This window comes from Triturus cristatus, chromosome 2_2 (genome assembly GCF_964204655.1).
Source record: "Triturus cristatus chromosome 2_2, aTriCri1.1, whole genome shotgun sequence".
Lineage (NCBI taxonomy): Eukaryota > Metazoa > Chordata > Amphibia > Caudata > Salamandridae > Triturus > Triturus cristatus.
The window spans coordinates 217,477,433-217,494,725 of NC_140582.1; the positions used below are offsets into that span (position 1 = coordinate 217,477,433).

Consider the following 17,293-nt stretch of genomic DNA (forward strand, 5'->3'; position numbering starts at 1 on the left):
ATGGTCTCAGCAAAAGCAACTGAAATGCAAAATGGGTAATTTAAGGCACTGTGGTGAACCATAGTAAGGAAAGCAGAAGCTTGACGGAATAAGGCGGCCTACCCACAACAGCCTGTAAGGCCTTACATATGTCTCATATCAAACATTTGTGCCGCATTTTGCTTAATGCTGGATTTGTGGCTTCTCAAAAAGCACTACAAGTGCATGGAAAAATAAGAAGCAAAAAAGCATAGAGATATTGTAGCAGGTTTACCCATAATGATGGAGGTGGAAAAACGTACTTGTGAACTATAGAACAAAGAAAACCTCACACACCCAAGACATTTAACTTTAAATACAGGAAAACTATAAAAATCAAGGGACCTTCATATCATGTTCATTTTTATTTTAAAAAAGGTTCATCGTAGAGACATTTATTACAAATAAGACTCTGTATAGACTTTCAAAAAGATTAACAAAATTCTATTAGCTTAAGGTGTTCCCTTGATACAGTTCTCATAAGGCTCCCAGAGTATACAAATTTTGCGTCCTCATTTGCTCTCTTACTATTTTTGGTCACATTCTGTAAATATATATTTATCTTTTTTACAGGATTCAAAAGGCTTCATATCACCGACAAGAAATGGATGCACTTTTTTCCCCACCAAGAATGCATACTTCATGCCAACACGTATTACAAGAGTGCACGCCGGTCTCATGGCGCTTCTTCTCAGAAGACCACGGCCAAGCATGTCCTCCACACAAGCTTCAACATAAACTCTTCACCAAGCAATTGCAGGTGGTTATAAACATAGTGTTTCTTCCTCCTCTGCTTGCAAACATTAAATAAGGGATCGGGTAAGGTGGGGAGGCAAACACAAATTTATTTGCAATAAACCGTTACTCAATGGACGGGTAAGGGTACAAGGAGGGTAACCTGGAGGTGTTCTTGTTTCAAGAAGTTCTTTTAGCATTATAGCTGTGAGATCCCAGCGACGAGGGATGTGTGATTTACCATGATCATATATAAAATTTCCCTCTGAGTTCAGTAAAGCGGCGTTGATCGCTCCATAGAAGGATAAGCAAGAGCCGCTGGGCAACCGACAAGTGCGAAGAGACATCAGTTAAGAAGGTGTAAACAAATAAAATAGATGTTTCAATGAATCTGTTCCAAGTCTGAGTTGAGGTGGCTGCTCGTTTTCATTAATCACACATTGCTGGTTAGGCGGATTCCAGTACGTCTATAGTGGTACTGTGCACGTAAAACTGTCTGTACGCGAGGAGAGGACCTCTCACTTTGCATCCTGCTTATCTTGTAGTAGTGGTATTATAGACTCCCACGCCGTAAGGCACTGCAAGAGAAAAGTTTATAACAGTTATGCTTAATTTTAAGTGGGCTGAGACACAGTAAACCAGAAAGAGGTGGAATAGATGTATGAAAAATATACACTTGCTAGGTACCAGATCTTGTAGAAGGAGACAGAGAAGTCAGGACCCCAAAGTATAGCGAAATACAGAAGAGTGAAAGAGAAAGCAAACAATCTGAAGAGGGCTTTAGCCGCCATGGTTTAGGTAAGAGTTAAATTACGTTTACAAAGGCCGACATGGGTGCATGTATACACAGGTATTCATAAATTTAGTAGTAGGGAGATGGAAACTGCTGGAGATTAATAAAACAATGAATATATTTTATTAATACCAGAACAATTTGCAAGTGCTCCAAGTTTCAGGTATACCAGCTTGAAAACTGCCCAGTAATGGTAAGACCAATTTAGTTCCTGTGATAAGGTAATGTATCAGTAATCCGCATTACACAGTTGTTTCTTGCTCACTACAGTACTTACCAAAATAAGGTGCCTCATAAATAACTATTTTTACAAGACCCTGTGCTTGAACCCCACAAAAGGGCAGGGATTACTCCATTTTTCTTTTTGTATATCTGAAACCCAAGTACCTTGTTGGGTCTCGTGCACCTCTGGAGGAAGGTGGGAGATTAAGATGTTTGACTAGGAAACAAACATCAGAGCAAAACATGCGAGGCTTACAGACTACACAATACGAAACTCAAGAGTTGTTCACAATGCATCGTGGGTTACAGAACACCATTGCAGTTGAAATGGAGGGCAGTAAATTAGAACCCCTTTAAGGCATGGACAAAGTTGGCAATTGCCCAGGGCCACTCCGTCGAGGGCCACCTGGTGAAGTAATCCATACAGTCAGACGTTTGACTTTAAAAGGTTATTTGGTTTGGAATACCTTATGGCCAGAACCATTCAAACATGACCGCCATGGGATAATATGCAAGCACAAACAAGGTGTGTGGCCATCTTGGAATTTATTTCATGAAGTTTAACAAACCATTCCAAGATGGCTTGCCAGGTGAACAACATGGAAGGATTTTTTTAATACTTTGAAAATAAACATTCAGCAAATGTTTTTTTCAAACAGAAAAGCTTATTTTATTGTGTTCTCAGGAATGTTGATGTTCTTGTAATGATTGTTGTTCTACTTTATTATTAACTTAACTTTCCAACGTGATGTATACCCTCTTGGAAAGGTGGAAAAAAAAGAAGGCATGTGCATAAATAGAAGTGAGCTGCTCCAAAGCAGTGCACAGGTGCTGGGTCTTTGGAAAAATAGTTAAAAACTAAATAAAGTGGGGAGCAATGGATGGGTAGGGCAACAAGTGGCACGTGAGCAGTTGGCGAGGCCTTCAACAAAAGCATTTTTATAGAAAAGAGTAAAAACAAAATGGCCTAGGGTTGGTAAAAGGGGGCGGGGAAGCAAAAAACAAGTAGGGATGGTGGGGAGTAGGAGAGTGGAAGGGTGGGAGACAGAGGAAAGCCAGTCATCCCTTGGAGTGCTTAAACAAATTAAAAAATAGTTACCCGATTTCAGCAGTGGAAGGACACAAATCATCCAGTAAAAACGTTGGTTAAAAAAAAAAAAAGCAAACCTCACTCCTGCGATAGTACAAAATCAAGAACAGGGAGGACAGCCTAGAATAAGGAGCACTGAAGTGAGATCAACAAGAAAGCCATCCAGTCATGAGCAAAGGACCGACTCAAATCCACTGTGTGTATTGGATTGTAAACACTAGGGATTTGACAACAGAAAACTAAAGCTAAAGTATATAAGCAAGGCCAAAGAAGGGTTAGTTTCTTCTCTGTAGCATCCATTTCTCAGATCCCTTGTCAGCGCCCACTCTCCAGTGCTACTGGGCCGCCTGCTGACTGTAAAACAGTCAATCATGCAATAGAATGGAGACGGAAAAATAAATTCTACCCGCCAACAGAAACTTGGTGAGACTGAAATACTCCTGTGGGCTGTGTCAAACTGTTATTAACAATGTTTCAAGCCAAAGGCTGAAGATTAACAGAAGACGTCATTGGTTAGATGAGGATGAGCAATGCTCCCTTAAGTACCTCCAGTAGTAAAAGTAGCATTTATATTAAACTTCATGCCCTGTTATGGTGAGCTAGGGAGGCAGGGGGAGTTGGAATGCAACTCTTTGAACGAAGTATCCCATTCAGGAAGTACTGTTCTCGCTCCTTTCCACCTCATCACTTTACCTTACACACACTATACTTCTATCTCTTCCGCCGCTCTCTGAATCTCTCTAATTCAGCTCTTTTTCTACCTTAACCCTCTCTACCTCACCTCTTGGTGTACCCTACCCCTCTCCATCTCTTTATTTCCTTTTCCCCATGTTCACATTTCTTTACCTCTTTCGCCTCCGACCTCTTCTTTCTACCTTCTTGTATCTTTCTGGCTTCCTCAACATTCTCATTCCACCTTTCATTTCTCCTTACGGACAACAAACGCTTACCTCGCTGCAGAATCTTATTTCAGGTTGTCCAGTCAACTCAGAGGTTACTCTGATCAAAAAAGCAGAGCATGGAGAGAAAGCATTTGTAAGGCAGCGTCTGTCAAGGTTTCAATGGGATGGCGCTGAAAGCCCTTAATGACATGCTGTAGTGGGACCAAACACTTTCTGGGCCAACAAATGACAACAATAACCTACAGATTACTGGACATCAAAGACTCTAGATCATCCAGATTACCCCTAGTCTAGAAAAGACATGCAATGTGATCCACTGTAGCATAAGGGTAGAAACCACCAACCTCGGATCTATTTAGGGGCGTAATACAACTTAGCTGGAATACTGCCTGGTATTCCTCCCACAACTGGAACCACCAACAGTTTGAGCACGGGTAGTTCTGGGAATGGGGGTAGGAGGTTAGAAACACAGCAGGATACTAATTGAATCCGATGGTCTTTTGAGAAATGGGGACTTACCAGGGAAATCAAGAATACCACTCCCGATTCCTGTGGCAATCACCCATTTCCTGTCATTTCACCCAGACAATCCATCTAATTTCAGTAGGCGAAGTGTCTGGGTGAAACTGTACAACCCGTTATTCCCATAGGACTTTTTTGCCTGCCATATTGGGATTAATGGCCACTCATAATACTGACCCTAATGGTTAAAAGCCTCTTGCAAAACACCACAACTGAAAAGAAGCGTAAGGATGGAATAGGTCCCAAGAGTAGATGAATGTCTGAGCTGATGGGAAGCAAAAAGGTCCCCTCTAGCAGTAGCCATAATCTCTGCACTCCTAGACTTTCAGCTTCCAGACAGAAAGGTCAAGACCTATCCAGATGAAGATCAGGATCAAGAAGAGGTAAGCAAACTCACATTCAATTCAGAATCTATTCCATTTCAAATGAAAACCGAGCCAAGATTGGATGTGAAGATATACTGGTCTAACACAAATATACAAGAACAAGTTCTACAGCCTCCAACCTCATAGTGATAAGGCATCTTTGTGGAGAAAGATAGCTTGCAAAAAATACACTTTTTGCCAGTTAAGATAAATGGGTCCTGCCGCGTGATTCTGAAGTACTTGAAGACCCACTGTCAGATTTCATATGCTATGCAAACAAATCTGCTCTTCCAAGCGGAGGTGGGCTACTGCCAACAAGAACAGGTTTTCTCTGACCAGGTCAAGTTTGGCTTACAAGGGATGCACAGAGTCGCACCCGCTTGGAATTACTTGTTCCTCAGCACTGGCTTGATACATTAACCACACCGCCACGGACAGGTGACAGAAGAAGACAATCAATGCCTGATGTACTGATAGCAGATCTCAGATGGAAGAGTGGTTTGACTTGAGATAACTTCTCTTGCACTTTCAGCATCTCCAGGACTGCGTGCCATCGTGGCTGCCGGCATCTTGTTACCACAGGAGGGACTGGTACTTTGAGTACAAGGTGCCAGGATCCCAACACCACTGGAGCAGTGTTCTCGTATCATCTGTCAATGGAATCGCCTCACCAAATTCTTGGGAAGCAGAATATGTCCCACAGAGGCAGCGCAGTACACCCCCAACACAAGGAGTGGTGCATCTATGTTTCTCAGCTTCCTGAGTCCCAAACACTGTATTGCCTCTGAAAATTGTAGATTAATGATTCATGTCCTCAAGAAAAACTCTCCAACATAAGCTTCATTCAGATACAGCTGCTTACTTAGACACTTTTCAGGGTCAGGAGTCAACCTAGTCGTCTCAGAACAGATCCCTCTTTGTGGAGGATTGCTTGGATGCCTAAGTAACATGGACAAACAATTTGTCCACGTAGTGACAGGCTGATACACCTTCATCATGGCCAATCCCAAACAACGATGCCTAATTTTGATGAATACATTGAATGTTACTTTTCCATCAAAAGGAAGCACAAGGACCAAGGCATGCAAAAGAGTAAGTGGAGGGGGGCACTTCAATTCTATTCTGTATGCATTCTGCACATCTTTCCTCATGCTCTTACAGAATCTTAATGCAACTTCTGGCTGGTCCTAGATTGAAACAGTCCAATCTTTTACAGGGCTTTCCAAGCCGACACTGGTGAAGCCTTTCCCCAAAGATTCAGCGTTAAACAAACATCCCTCTGGTCGTGTTGCTGAAGGTTGCGTTTGTTTCAACTGCATTTCTGTGAATGGATGTCTGCATGAGTAAGGCTTTGACTTGTCCGAAAACAGGCAAGCATATATTCAGTGATCAATAGATTTCTTGATGTCTGAAGCTAGCATAGCTGTACCTCCTCTGGGCCACAGAAGTGAGGCATGCCCTTTGATCCTCCTCTGAAGCCAAATGTGGAAACATTCAAAACCAGTTTTCACTAGGAAAAAGGGATTACAGAAGAGTCTGCAACGAAAGGGATTCTTCTTTAACGATCAAGTGAATCTCAGAGCTAATCGAGGGATCCACAGGAGATCTAGGGCGTTCTTCATGGAACATTGCCACCAGTTGTTACGCTTTCTGTTGAATACAGAAGCAAATGACTCAAATGATAACCATTCCATTCACACAACAAAATGTAATGCATAATGCGTTAGTTGTTTTTTTACTTAACCTTAGCTTCGCCCTATTTTTTTTAAGCAGAATACATTTCACATGTTGAACTTTTTACAGAGGTCACATTAAGTTCCTTGATCAACATGTTTGAACCTTGGACAAAGAAGGATTGCTCCAAAAATGATCATTAATCTATTTATAATTTTGTGTTCGAATTCATGATCGGTCTGTCCGTTTGCTAACGCCTCCACTTGTATAGCCGCGCCAATGTTTGCCGGCTGTCTGCTTGCCAAAATCGGCTGGGAGTCATTTGACACCAAAGAGTGTTGCAATGAATTTCTCTAGGTTCCACGGCTCCATATTTGAGAATAGGAACCGCTATAAAGCACTGTTCATTCTCTGCTGGTAACACTTCGCCAGACAAAATGCAAACAGAAGTTTTTTTTATTTATACTGGCTTGTAGAGCAATTTTCAGAAGTTGCTTGGGATAGATAAATGCTTAGTTACATTTTAAAAAGCCTCACACTGCCAGAGACACATAACATGCATATAGGCTTAGATTGTGTGCAGGGAGGTACCAGGTAAGTATCTGTATGGCCTCTTTTTGTGCTATATGACAGTACGTGTCCTTCACGGTGCATAATCTTCACATTGGTTTCTTCTGGGTCACATGATCCACATACCTAAAGGAGCTCCAGAGCATCCTATGAGAAGCCAAGGGGGCAGGAGCAAGGGGAAGAGGACTTGACTGATTTCTCAGTGTTGTTTTCTTGGGCTCTACTGTGATAGGAGAATAATGCTTACCAGCATCCAACCGCATGTATATGTGCTCCAAGGCCAACGCCTAGGGTCTGAGATATCGACACTGCTCTCTGTGCACTCGCTGATGTCACCAACGCTGCGAAAGACTGAGGTACATCTGTCAGCAGACGCGGCTTCCTGAACGGTTAACAAAGCAGCCTGCCTTCCAGTGACCGAGCAATCAAAAGCCAGACGCGACAGACCCCCAAACTGATGGCTCATCCAACCAGGAGCACGAGGAACCCATGGGAAGAAGGTGTCTGCCAAGAAAGACTCGAACCAGAAGGGCATTAGGTAAATGTTCCTCTTATATGTCCCATAGGAGCGGGGAAAGGGGTGCGTTTAAAAACAAATTTTTTTTATAACAAAGATTTAAAAAGCCCCAATTCCAACTTTTAGTAAATGCAAAGAGTTTAATGCAAAGATTTCAGTGCCACGTATGAGTTGATGTAGTTCTGCTCTCCTATGTTGGCTAGCACCTTTCCTTAAAGGTCACTAAGCCGCCAAGCGAAGCGCTGGCAGCATGAACTAAATTAAACGGGTGGGTAAATGTGTCATAACACAAGGAAAAGACCAAGACAGAGGAAAAAGCGAAGGTTAAATGTTAGATCCGGTCAGTATTTGACAACTTCAACATTGGTACATGTGCTTCGGCTGACTGGCCCTATCGGAGCCCCAGGAGCACAGAGCGGGCATCAGGTAATTGTGGAAAGATCATTGTTGGCTTCTCAAACGCTACTGCACTGCTTCCGGGAAGCTCAAGTGAAGGGAAAAAGACCACCAAAAGGTCCTGATTCAGGAAAGACCCTGTAAAGAAACATTTTTAGCTGCCCAGGTTGACGCTGGGATCAGTGTAAACTCCATCCAACCAGAGCTCAAGGTAAAAAGTCTTGCAGTACATAACAGACACAAAGAAAAGACTTCCCATTACAGTGACTGCTATCTAGAAATGAGACCAAGAGACAAACAGACGTGCTAAAGAACGAGTTTATGTAGAAGGAATTATTGTCTTTGCCAAGAGCCCCTGGGAATGAAAGAGTGGCTATAAAGACCTGACTCTCCTATGCCAGTTAAAAGCCTCCAGTGCCTCCTTTGGGTTCACACCTCGAGATGTGCACGTTTCTGAGCATCACAGGAGCTGCTTGGCCAAAACCCAGCAGCTGCCGCCTGCTGCAACTCCACAGAGGAGGTCCAACTACCTCAGCAAGGCCATCTGTGTGAAGGGCCGCGCCAGTGAAGTGCCCAGCTAGAATACAGCCACCTGCGTGAGCAAACCCCAGACACGCGTCACGCGACAGCTCATCCTGCAACACACCTGGGTGCACATCTGGTGTAAGGACAACAGATAAACATGGTGGCGTTAATGGTACTCTGGGATATTTCTTTTTGGTCTACCACTTCAGCAGATGCCTGAATGGTTCAGGCAGAACTGGTGCCAAAGAGGACTTCCTTGGGGAACAAGAGCAGCCCCTCGACTTCAGTGGTGCGGATCATTTAATAATAACTGCTTTCGGTTCTTCATTGTTTACAAGAACACAATGCAGCCTCACAGAAATTCAACGGTCATGTTGCCTAAAATATGACCGTTTCATCCGTATTTGTCTTCTCCTACCTTGACCGTCTTCCCCCCTTTCTGTGTGTGCACTTTTGTGGCTAGACAGATACCCACAATTCTACTGCACTAGAGAAGCATAGAAGGCAGGCGGAGGTATGAGAAGTTGATGAGGGGTAAAGGGAACAATACAGTATTGAATCAGAGCAAGGGAATTAGATAGAGAGAGAAAGCAGAGAGAAAAGCGAGGTGGGGAGAGACAAAAGGTAACGGAAAAAGGCGAGGCAGCCAGAAGGAAAGATACACAAGGGTAGAAAGAAGTAGGTTGAGAAAGAGTGGCAGGGTGAGTTTTAGAATGAAGGCGAGTCAGATCTAGGGAGAACGAATAGTAAAGAGGGTGAGACTGAGGAGTGAAGTAGAGAGAGAGGGAGGGTGTGAAGGTAGAAAGTTAGGCTGGTTATAAAGGTAGGGAGGGGTAGAGGCAGGCATGGTGGTGAGGGGAGAAACAGATGCATGCTGGGAGAGTGCTGTGAGGGAGGGAGGTGAAATGGGAAGAGGCACTGAAAGATGGGTCAGGTAAAGACCATAGTGAGGCAAAGAGAAGGGTAGCGAGGGGGGAAGGGTAGATGGAGAAGTGAGGTGTAGAAGAAAAGAATTCAGGTGCAGACGGGTAAATCAAAGATAGAGAGGGGAGAATAACGCAGTTGTAGAAAAAGAGAGAGGGCCAGGTAGAGTGAGAGAGAAGTGTTAGAGACAGACAGCTGAGGAAGAGGGAATATTAAAGGCAGAGGTAGAGCGCTGAGGAAGAGGGAATAATAAAGAACGAGGTAGAGACACCTGAGGAAGAGGGAATAATAAGGACAGAGACAGCTGCAAGAGGCAGAGAGACAGAGGCAGACAGACAGGTGAGATAGAGGGGTGCGTTGAAATAAAGGAAGTGCAGAGATGTTACTGAAGAGGAAAAGAAGTAGAGGTATCGAGAAAGGAGTAAGGAACCAAAAGAAATAAAGAGGTGAACAGAGGTAGAACGAGAGGAAGGGGAGAGAACACGTAGAAAACGAATGGCAGGGTAAAGAGAGCGATCAGGCAGTGAGTGCGAGGAGTGAGGTACAGAGGGGTAGGTGGCAGTGAGCACGAGGTGTGGGGTACAGAGATACAAGGCAGTGAGCGAGAGGTGTGGGGTACAGTGCGATAGGAGGTAGTGAGCGCGAGGTGTGGGGTACAGGGTGATATGAGGCAGTGAGCGCGAGGAGTGGGGTACAGAGGGGTGAGTGGCAGTGAGCGCGAGGTGTGGGTTACAAAGGGATATGTGGCAGTGAGAGCGAGGTGTGGGGGTACAGAGGGATATAAGGCCGTGAGCACAAGGTGTGGGGTACAGAGGGATATGAGGCAGTGAGCGCGAGGTGTGGGGTACAGAAGTTGTTGCGCAGGCTGGAGTGGGAATAGTAAATGATACTATTCCTAAGGTCGGAGTGCCATCTAGAGCAAGTTGATCTAATGACTTGCGTTGTAAAGGAATCACGTTCTAACAACGTGGTCGTTGTAACGACCGCGTTGTAATGAATGCGATGTAATAGCATGCGTTGTGACATGCTACATTCGTGCGGTACAGAGGGATATGAGGCAGTGAGCGCGAGGTGCGGGGTACATAGGGATATAAGGCAGTGAGCGCGAGGAGTGGGGCACAGAGGGATACAAGTCAGTGAGCGAGAGGTGTGGGGTACAGAGGGATATGGGGCAGTGAGCGCGAGGTGTGGGGTACAGAGGGATATAAGGCAGTGAGCGCGAGGAGTGGGGTACAGAGGTATAAAAGGCAGTGAGCGCGAGGAGTGGGGTACAGAGGTATAAAAGGCAGTGAGCGAGAGGTGTGGGGTACAGAGGGATATGAGGCAGTGAGCGAGAGGTGTGGGGTACAGAGGGATAGAAGGTAGTGAGCGAGATGTGTGGGGTACACAGGGATATAAGGCAGTGAGCGCAGGAGTGGGGTACACAGGGATATGAGGCAGTGAGAGATGAGAGCGGAGGGGAGGAGTGGTGAATTAGAAGGCAGAGAAAGTGGCAGATAGATGTTAGGCGTAGAGAGAGGGTGAGGTAAAGAGCCGATGTTGAGAGCGAGTGGAAGTAGAGACAGTTGCAGATGTTGTACATAGAGATGCAGAGAGAGGTAGATCTAGAAAAAGAGAAAAGCGCTAGCTACAAGAGAAATAATGAATTTGTCCTTGTGTAACCAAAAAAATTGACAAGGAAAGCGACATGACGGATTGTTTTTAAATGTAATTGCCACCAAGTGTCTGGGAGAGTGAGGCTTAAGGTTGGGCCGCTCAAATATGCAACCCAAGTTTCTCATCTCCAGAGTTAAGAAAAAAAGTTTCTCATGCAAACAGTTCTTGACTTCAGACTGTCCCGATCACTTTACCAGGGGGCTCCAACGAAGGTGGGGCCCTGGGAAACTGCCCAGTTTGACCATGAATTGAAACCACTCTCGGGAGAAAAGCATTTTATTGGCCTGTAACGTGAATTTGCCAAGCCGGTTTTCCTGGTAGTGCTATAAGGGAGCACAATAATGTGATTACAAACTGCCAAGGTCGGTTAGCATTAATTCAGTAACTCCGGTGTTTGATGCTTGGTATTTGCAACTGATTCTTCTGCAAGCAGCATCTGCCATCTAGTGGCTGGCGTAGACAACTACGCCAATATTTCTTTTAAAAAACACATGAAGCATTGGCCGCAAAGCAGCTCTCATTGATGTGCTATCAAGCTAAAACCCGTCTCTTCTGGGGAGCTGGGTGGGGCTCAAGAGCATCTGTGACAAACATCAAGCTGCAGCTGTTACCAGTAAGTGACATTTTTTCTTCAAATCTTCTCTATTCCAGATTCATTTGCACTGCACAGAACAGAACATAGAAGTTTTGAGTTGGAAGGTGGTCTAACAAGGTCCTTCAAGCTGGCTGGATGGGGTATCCGGTCTTCCATCCGATTCTAGACAACAATGCTCCACACCCGTGTGCAGAGAGCCATTCGGCTGCTTTACCTATCACCTGCAGGAGTACACTCCCTTGACAAAATACGTCTCCTACCTCTATGTAATGTCGTGTTGCATGGTTGGCAAAAACAGAGTTTGCGCACTATTGGGGCATATTAACAAGCCAGGCGATAAAATTATCGCCGCTTTAGCGCCAGAAAACTGGCACTAAAACGGCGATAATGGGCTTGATAATATGCTCTATGGAATTCCAATTGAAGCCCATGTTAGATGTGAAGGACTTCTAACCTGAGCTTCAATTGGAAGTCCATAGAGCATATTATCAAGCCCATTATCGCCGTTTTAGTGCCAGTTTTCTGGCGCTAAAGCGGCGATAATTTTATCGCCTGGCTTGTTAATATGCCCCTATTGATTGGTCATGTATTTTCCTTTCGGCAAAATACGCAAGTAGCTGCATCTTTTGCTGTTGGTAAAGTATCGACAGGTGCAGCCTAAAACCTGTATTATTCCTGTGGGGCGCTGTGGCAGGGCGCCCCTGGACGAAGACTGGCGCTCACCGACACTCATGCAACCGCTACGACAAACACTTTCATTACAGAGGTGTCTTATGTCATTCACACCAGGACCCATTAACTATTGAGGGTAGACTGAGTTTCCAAACTGTAGCCCTCAGTCTCAATGGCGGCAATTCCTTGGTAAGGCCTTCTGGCCCACAGGGGTCCCGCCTCGGGTATTTTTCTGGGCGCTCAGGTACCCTTCAAGGACAACTAGCCCTCTTCCTAGCAAACCTCCGAGGCATGATACCCAGATAGCGATAATGCTCTTCATCTGCACCATATTATAATACTTCATTTATTTTTCTAAGGAAGTTACGAAACAGCAGCACCTGGACATCGAGCCCTTGGTTTCAGCTTCATCCTGTGACTTCAAACATTTAATTGGTTATGCCTGTGCCATGTAGAAGGCTACCTTAGGATGTGTCTGCGAGAAAATGTTGCTATTGACAAACCTTTTATCTTTGGTATTTCAGAGGTCATAAGATTTACAAAGTTAGGAATGGCTCGGTCGGCAATTTTGTGAGGTTGTAGGGCAGGAAGAAGGGTGCTAGCAGTAGATGCAATGCAACGCTGACTTAATGGGCATGATGAGCACAATTCTTTTGGGAAACGGTTATTGGTATTGGAGTTAAAACTGCCATGTTTGACTCTTACTCCTTTTGGGGATTCTGTCGAGCCTTTACCAGAACATATTTTACATATCTGAATTCTTGAACTGGTCATCAGGCCTCTCAAGCCTAACCCCTTCCTTGAAGGCGGACTACGCTAGACTGCAGACTTCTTCGCTAGACTGCAGGCTTCTTCATTGAATTACATGCCACTTTATCCCACTAAGGGTCTTGGAAATAAGCTCCGGTCTTAACACAGAAACAAGCTTCTAGTTCTTAACTAGTGGAAGAGGTCTGACTCAATATGTTATGCCAGCCTCTGTCTGAAAACATAGATTAAGGAGGCAAATATTGGTTAAAACCAAATGGAGAATTTTTCAAGTTGACAATCCAGTCCCCAACCCCCTCACCCCCCCTCAAAAAAAACACAAACACAATGACATTGAAATAAATACCATGTGGTCACAAACCACAAGGAGAAACGTATTTCTTGGCTACTCTCAACGCCTCAAAAGTGGTGCCGAAAACTTAAGAGGCTGCGTCCAAATTTATCCATTAGTTTTGAAAGACTAATACATTAAAGAATGTGTAGAATTTGTGCTGGTCTTGTGCTTAACAAGCAGCTGAGTGCCGCATAATTTAAGAGGCACCCATGGAGTTTTGGCTGACATACAGAGAAACCAACAATATGAACAAGTCACTTACCTTTGGTAACACTCTTTTCTGTGTATACTCTACATAAGCACAGATTGCTCACCTGTACAATATTCGCCAGGTGCCAGACTAGATCCGGAGTCTTTGCTCAGCAAATCTCCCACAAGCCACTAGATGGCACTGTGCTGCTTTGCGCTGGTCCTGTACCTCCTGGAAGTGACAGCGCAAATCCGCATATAAGCGCCACCTCTTTGTGAAGATATCCGTTTCTTGCTTGATCTGTGCCCTCTGATGCGGAGCATAAAACAATAGTCACTTTTTTTATGCAGATCTCTAACTTGGGATCTTTTTAGATGGTAAAAAAGAGGCCACTTCACAGAAAGGGGCGGCAGGAGAGTAGTAAAAAATCTGCAGCTTGATAGAGAATGCACAGGCAAGAGTACTGAAAAAGGTAAGTAACCTGTTCTTCTGATGGACACTTCTGACCACAGATTCCTCAGCTTTAGAATAGACGGCAAAGCAATCCCTCCCAAAGGTGGAGTGTCTGTGGAGTAGACCCAGACAAAACAGATAAGCAGGATCGAACAGGGGTAATGCCCTTCCATCAGACACGGTTGTCAAGACAGTACTGCTTTGTGAACATGTGCACCAATATCCACGCTGCAGCCTGACAAATCTCCAGGACAGACACTCGGCCAGCCATAGCAGCTTTTATCTCCTAAATTAGAATAGCCAGGTGCTCCTCTGAGAGCTGCTCTGGTGTGGGAGGAAGGTGTGGTGGGGCAGAAGGAAACAGTAGGGCATAGCCTTGCTTAATGATTTGGAGACACACCTGTCAGAAGTGTCGAATACTGCCGCCCACAGGGTGGTCGTGCACCACTAGAGGCAAATTCAAGCGGCCCTTCCCGACAATCGGTATTATCAAGGCCAACACAAATCAAATATTTGGCTGTAGCTTTACTATCTTGAACAGTTTGGCCAGTGAGTAGCCAAAGTCTTCAGAGACTGCAGCAAGATCTCACTGGCTATGTCCTACGGGACATGCCTATATCTGCCAAATAAACAAACTGTCTGCCCTCAATGCTAGGCTAGACACTGAGAAAATTTGTTTCCCTGAACACCTCAAACCTCTTAGACTCTCTATCTGGGGAGTTGTGGGGAATGAAATGGGGTTTATTTTGCTGTTGGAAGCCAGAACAACCAGACTCTGGAGTAAGATGTTAAGGGAGGAATTCAAGGTTGCCAGGCATAGGTCTCTGACGCATGGCCACCTGCCTATTCATGGTGGGCAAGAACAGAGCTTTGATCAAATAACCATTAAAGATCAGTGATGTAGTCATTGAATGCAAGCAAGATATCCGATGGAGATGGTCTAAGATGTAATATTTTGGTAAGGACTTTTCTCTTTACCTCAGTAGAGGGCAGTTGTAGGCCAAGAACTCCGCGCACGTCAAATTACCACAGCAAAATAAGTACTCTATTCCACTGGAGGTCAAAAAGCAAGTTAATCCCTTTATCAAGGGAAGTATCAAACCCACTGGCCTCGCGTAAGTCCATGTAAATGTTGTTGTCATCATGAGGGTGCAATTCATTCACATCCCCACCATCATCATTTCTAGTTGGTGTCAGGCTTGGTAAACTACCTTCACCCCGCATCCGTGACCCCGGATGCTGTCACAACGCGGTCGTAACAACGACCACGTTGTGACAACGCATACCATTACTCCGCAAGTCGTTACAACGAATTGCGGAGGGGGGAGAAGGTGTTGGATTTAAAATCCAACACCTTCCCTACTGTCCGCACAGACTGGCGTTGGAATAGTAAATTTTACTATTCAAACATCCAGCGCCCCCCCTCCGCAAGTCGTAACGACTTGCGGGGTAATGGTATGCGTTGTCAAAACGCGGTCGTTGTTACGACCGCGTTGTGACAGCATGCGGGGTAATGGTATGCGGAGTGAAGAGGCATATTCGTCAGGCTTTGATCAGAATAAGAACCTAAAAGACAATGGAGCCTCACAGGTGCACCCCCGTTAGTGGGAGCATAGGATAAGACTTGGGTGTGTGGTGACCGGTTGACCATAAGTGATTTTGAAGAGTGACCAGGTTGTGGCAAAGCAGGTTTGGGGGCGGCACTTGCGCCAGCACCAGATTCAGCACTGGAGTCTTAAGAAGGAGGGACTGCTACAGGGTGTGAAGCAGGGGTCGAAGTCTGCACCCGATATGGCACAGAGTCCGTGAGGTTCAAGAGGGGGGGTGGGGGGTGACAGATGATGCTGAGAACAGATCCACCTGTGGTAATCCAACAGAGCTACTGTGGATCCTTGGGTCCGGATGGCACACCAGAGGGAGCCGGAACAGTACCAAATAAACGCAGCTTGGCTTCCTTAAAGGCCTTGATCTACTATGGTGGCGCCGATGGCTTGGCGAATAAAGGATGCATCAGGATCAACTGTGGAAATAAGGACTGACTCCGTGATACCTTCGTGCCTTTTTTTATTTAGATAGAGTGTGGTGGGATGGGGTCAAATTCCACTTAGATTTCTAGTGTTTTGATTTGGACTTGGACTTAAGAGAACTCTCACTCTGAAGGCTTCTTGCGGGAGTGACCTCGGGAGCAGCAGCAGGTCTGCGCTCTAGACTTGGAGCAGGACTTGAATGATGCCCGCGACTACTACTTGCATTCCACGACAAACAGCTTCTCTTCGCCATCGGGTGCATGAGGGGGCACCCATTGCACAACTTAGAACACAGAGGTATAGCTGAGAAAAGCGTCTGGATCCAGTCTGCTGCCTGGGAATTCTCTACAGGTGAGGAATCTGTGGTTGGAAGTTTCCATCAGGATTAGGCCTTCCACGCCGTCCATGTTGCCTATTTACACCAGTGTCTTACCTTTTCATAATACTGGATGTTTTTGTCTGCCATGCCCATGAGCAGCTGCTTAAAGTCCTGCCTCTTGTTGTTCTGCCATCTCTCCATATCTGCCTTCAGGTCAGCATTGAAACACTCCACTCTGTCCTGACACTTTTCCACGTCTGTCGGCACCTAGACCGCAGAAGAAGAATGTTTTAAAACAAGGAAAAACTTAACAAAAAACAGGTCAAATGACTGAATTTTGACATTCTAGGCAGGGTTCAGTTTCAGCAAAATGTGTAACAGACAGCACGTCACTTGCACACAGCATTCAGAAACTCTTGTGTCCAAGTGCAAGTGTTTGAATCTGCACAGTTGTGTCCATGAATAGCCTTCGTTGGGTGGCAGTGTCCACTCATTATTCAAAAGGATCTCCTGACCTCCACCTTTAAAGAGACAAGTGCGCGTGTGTTGTGGTTAATGGTCTGGAATCGAGCAGACCCCGGTGAAGGGTTGTTTGAACAGGGGAAAGGGTGTGACCTCCTGCAGAATTAGCCAGTAAGATGGCTCAGTGACTCAGGAACTGGATGCATACATCTGCTGTGACCAGCAGGCCACGATAGGGCCACCACTGCCGTTCCACCTTCCAGGCTTGATGGAGTATGATTAAACTGGGTAATATTAACACCTTTTATTTGCAGCATTTCGAAATAGTGAAATTGCGAATTCAGGCTCAATATAAAAAATACAAACTGCAAATTCTTAAAATTAATAAATCGGCAACTTGGCCCCTGAGGCGCTATGAAAATTCAGAGTGCTGGGTGAGGTACAGCTGACTTGCTCTGGGGTAGTTCTGCTCGTAACTGCTCCTCTTGCTCCTTCGTTTGACATTTTTGGGGTGTTCTTTTATGTTCACTGATGTTCACAAATATATATTTTTTTTATTTACTT

At 45.1% G+C, this 17,293-nt stretch overlaps 1 protein-coding gene across 1 annotated transcript in view; it reads right to left on the reverse strand.

The window, feature by feature from the left end:
- Nucleotides 1–364: 364 nt before the first annotated feature.
- SNX30 (sorting nexin family member 30) overlaps nucleotides 365–17,293 on the reverse strand; it is a 234,057-nt gene continuing 217,128 nt past the window's right edge. Inside the window, exons 8-9 of the mRNA XM_085641260.1 lie at nucleotides 16,382–16,534; nucleotides 365–1,331 (exon numbers count right to left, since the gene is read on the reverse strand). Of these exons, the coding sequence (XP_085497386.1) occupies nucleotides 1,272–1,331; nucleotides 16,382–16,534 (213 nt within the window). The 3' untranslated portion in view covers nucleotides 365–1,271. The remainder of the gene's footprint in view (nucleotides 1,332–16,381; nucleotides 16,535–17,293) is intronic.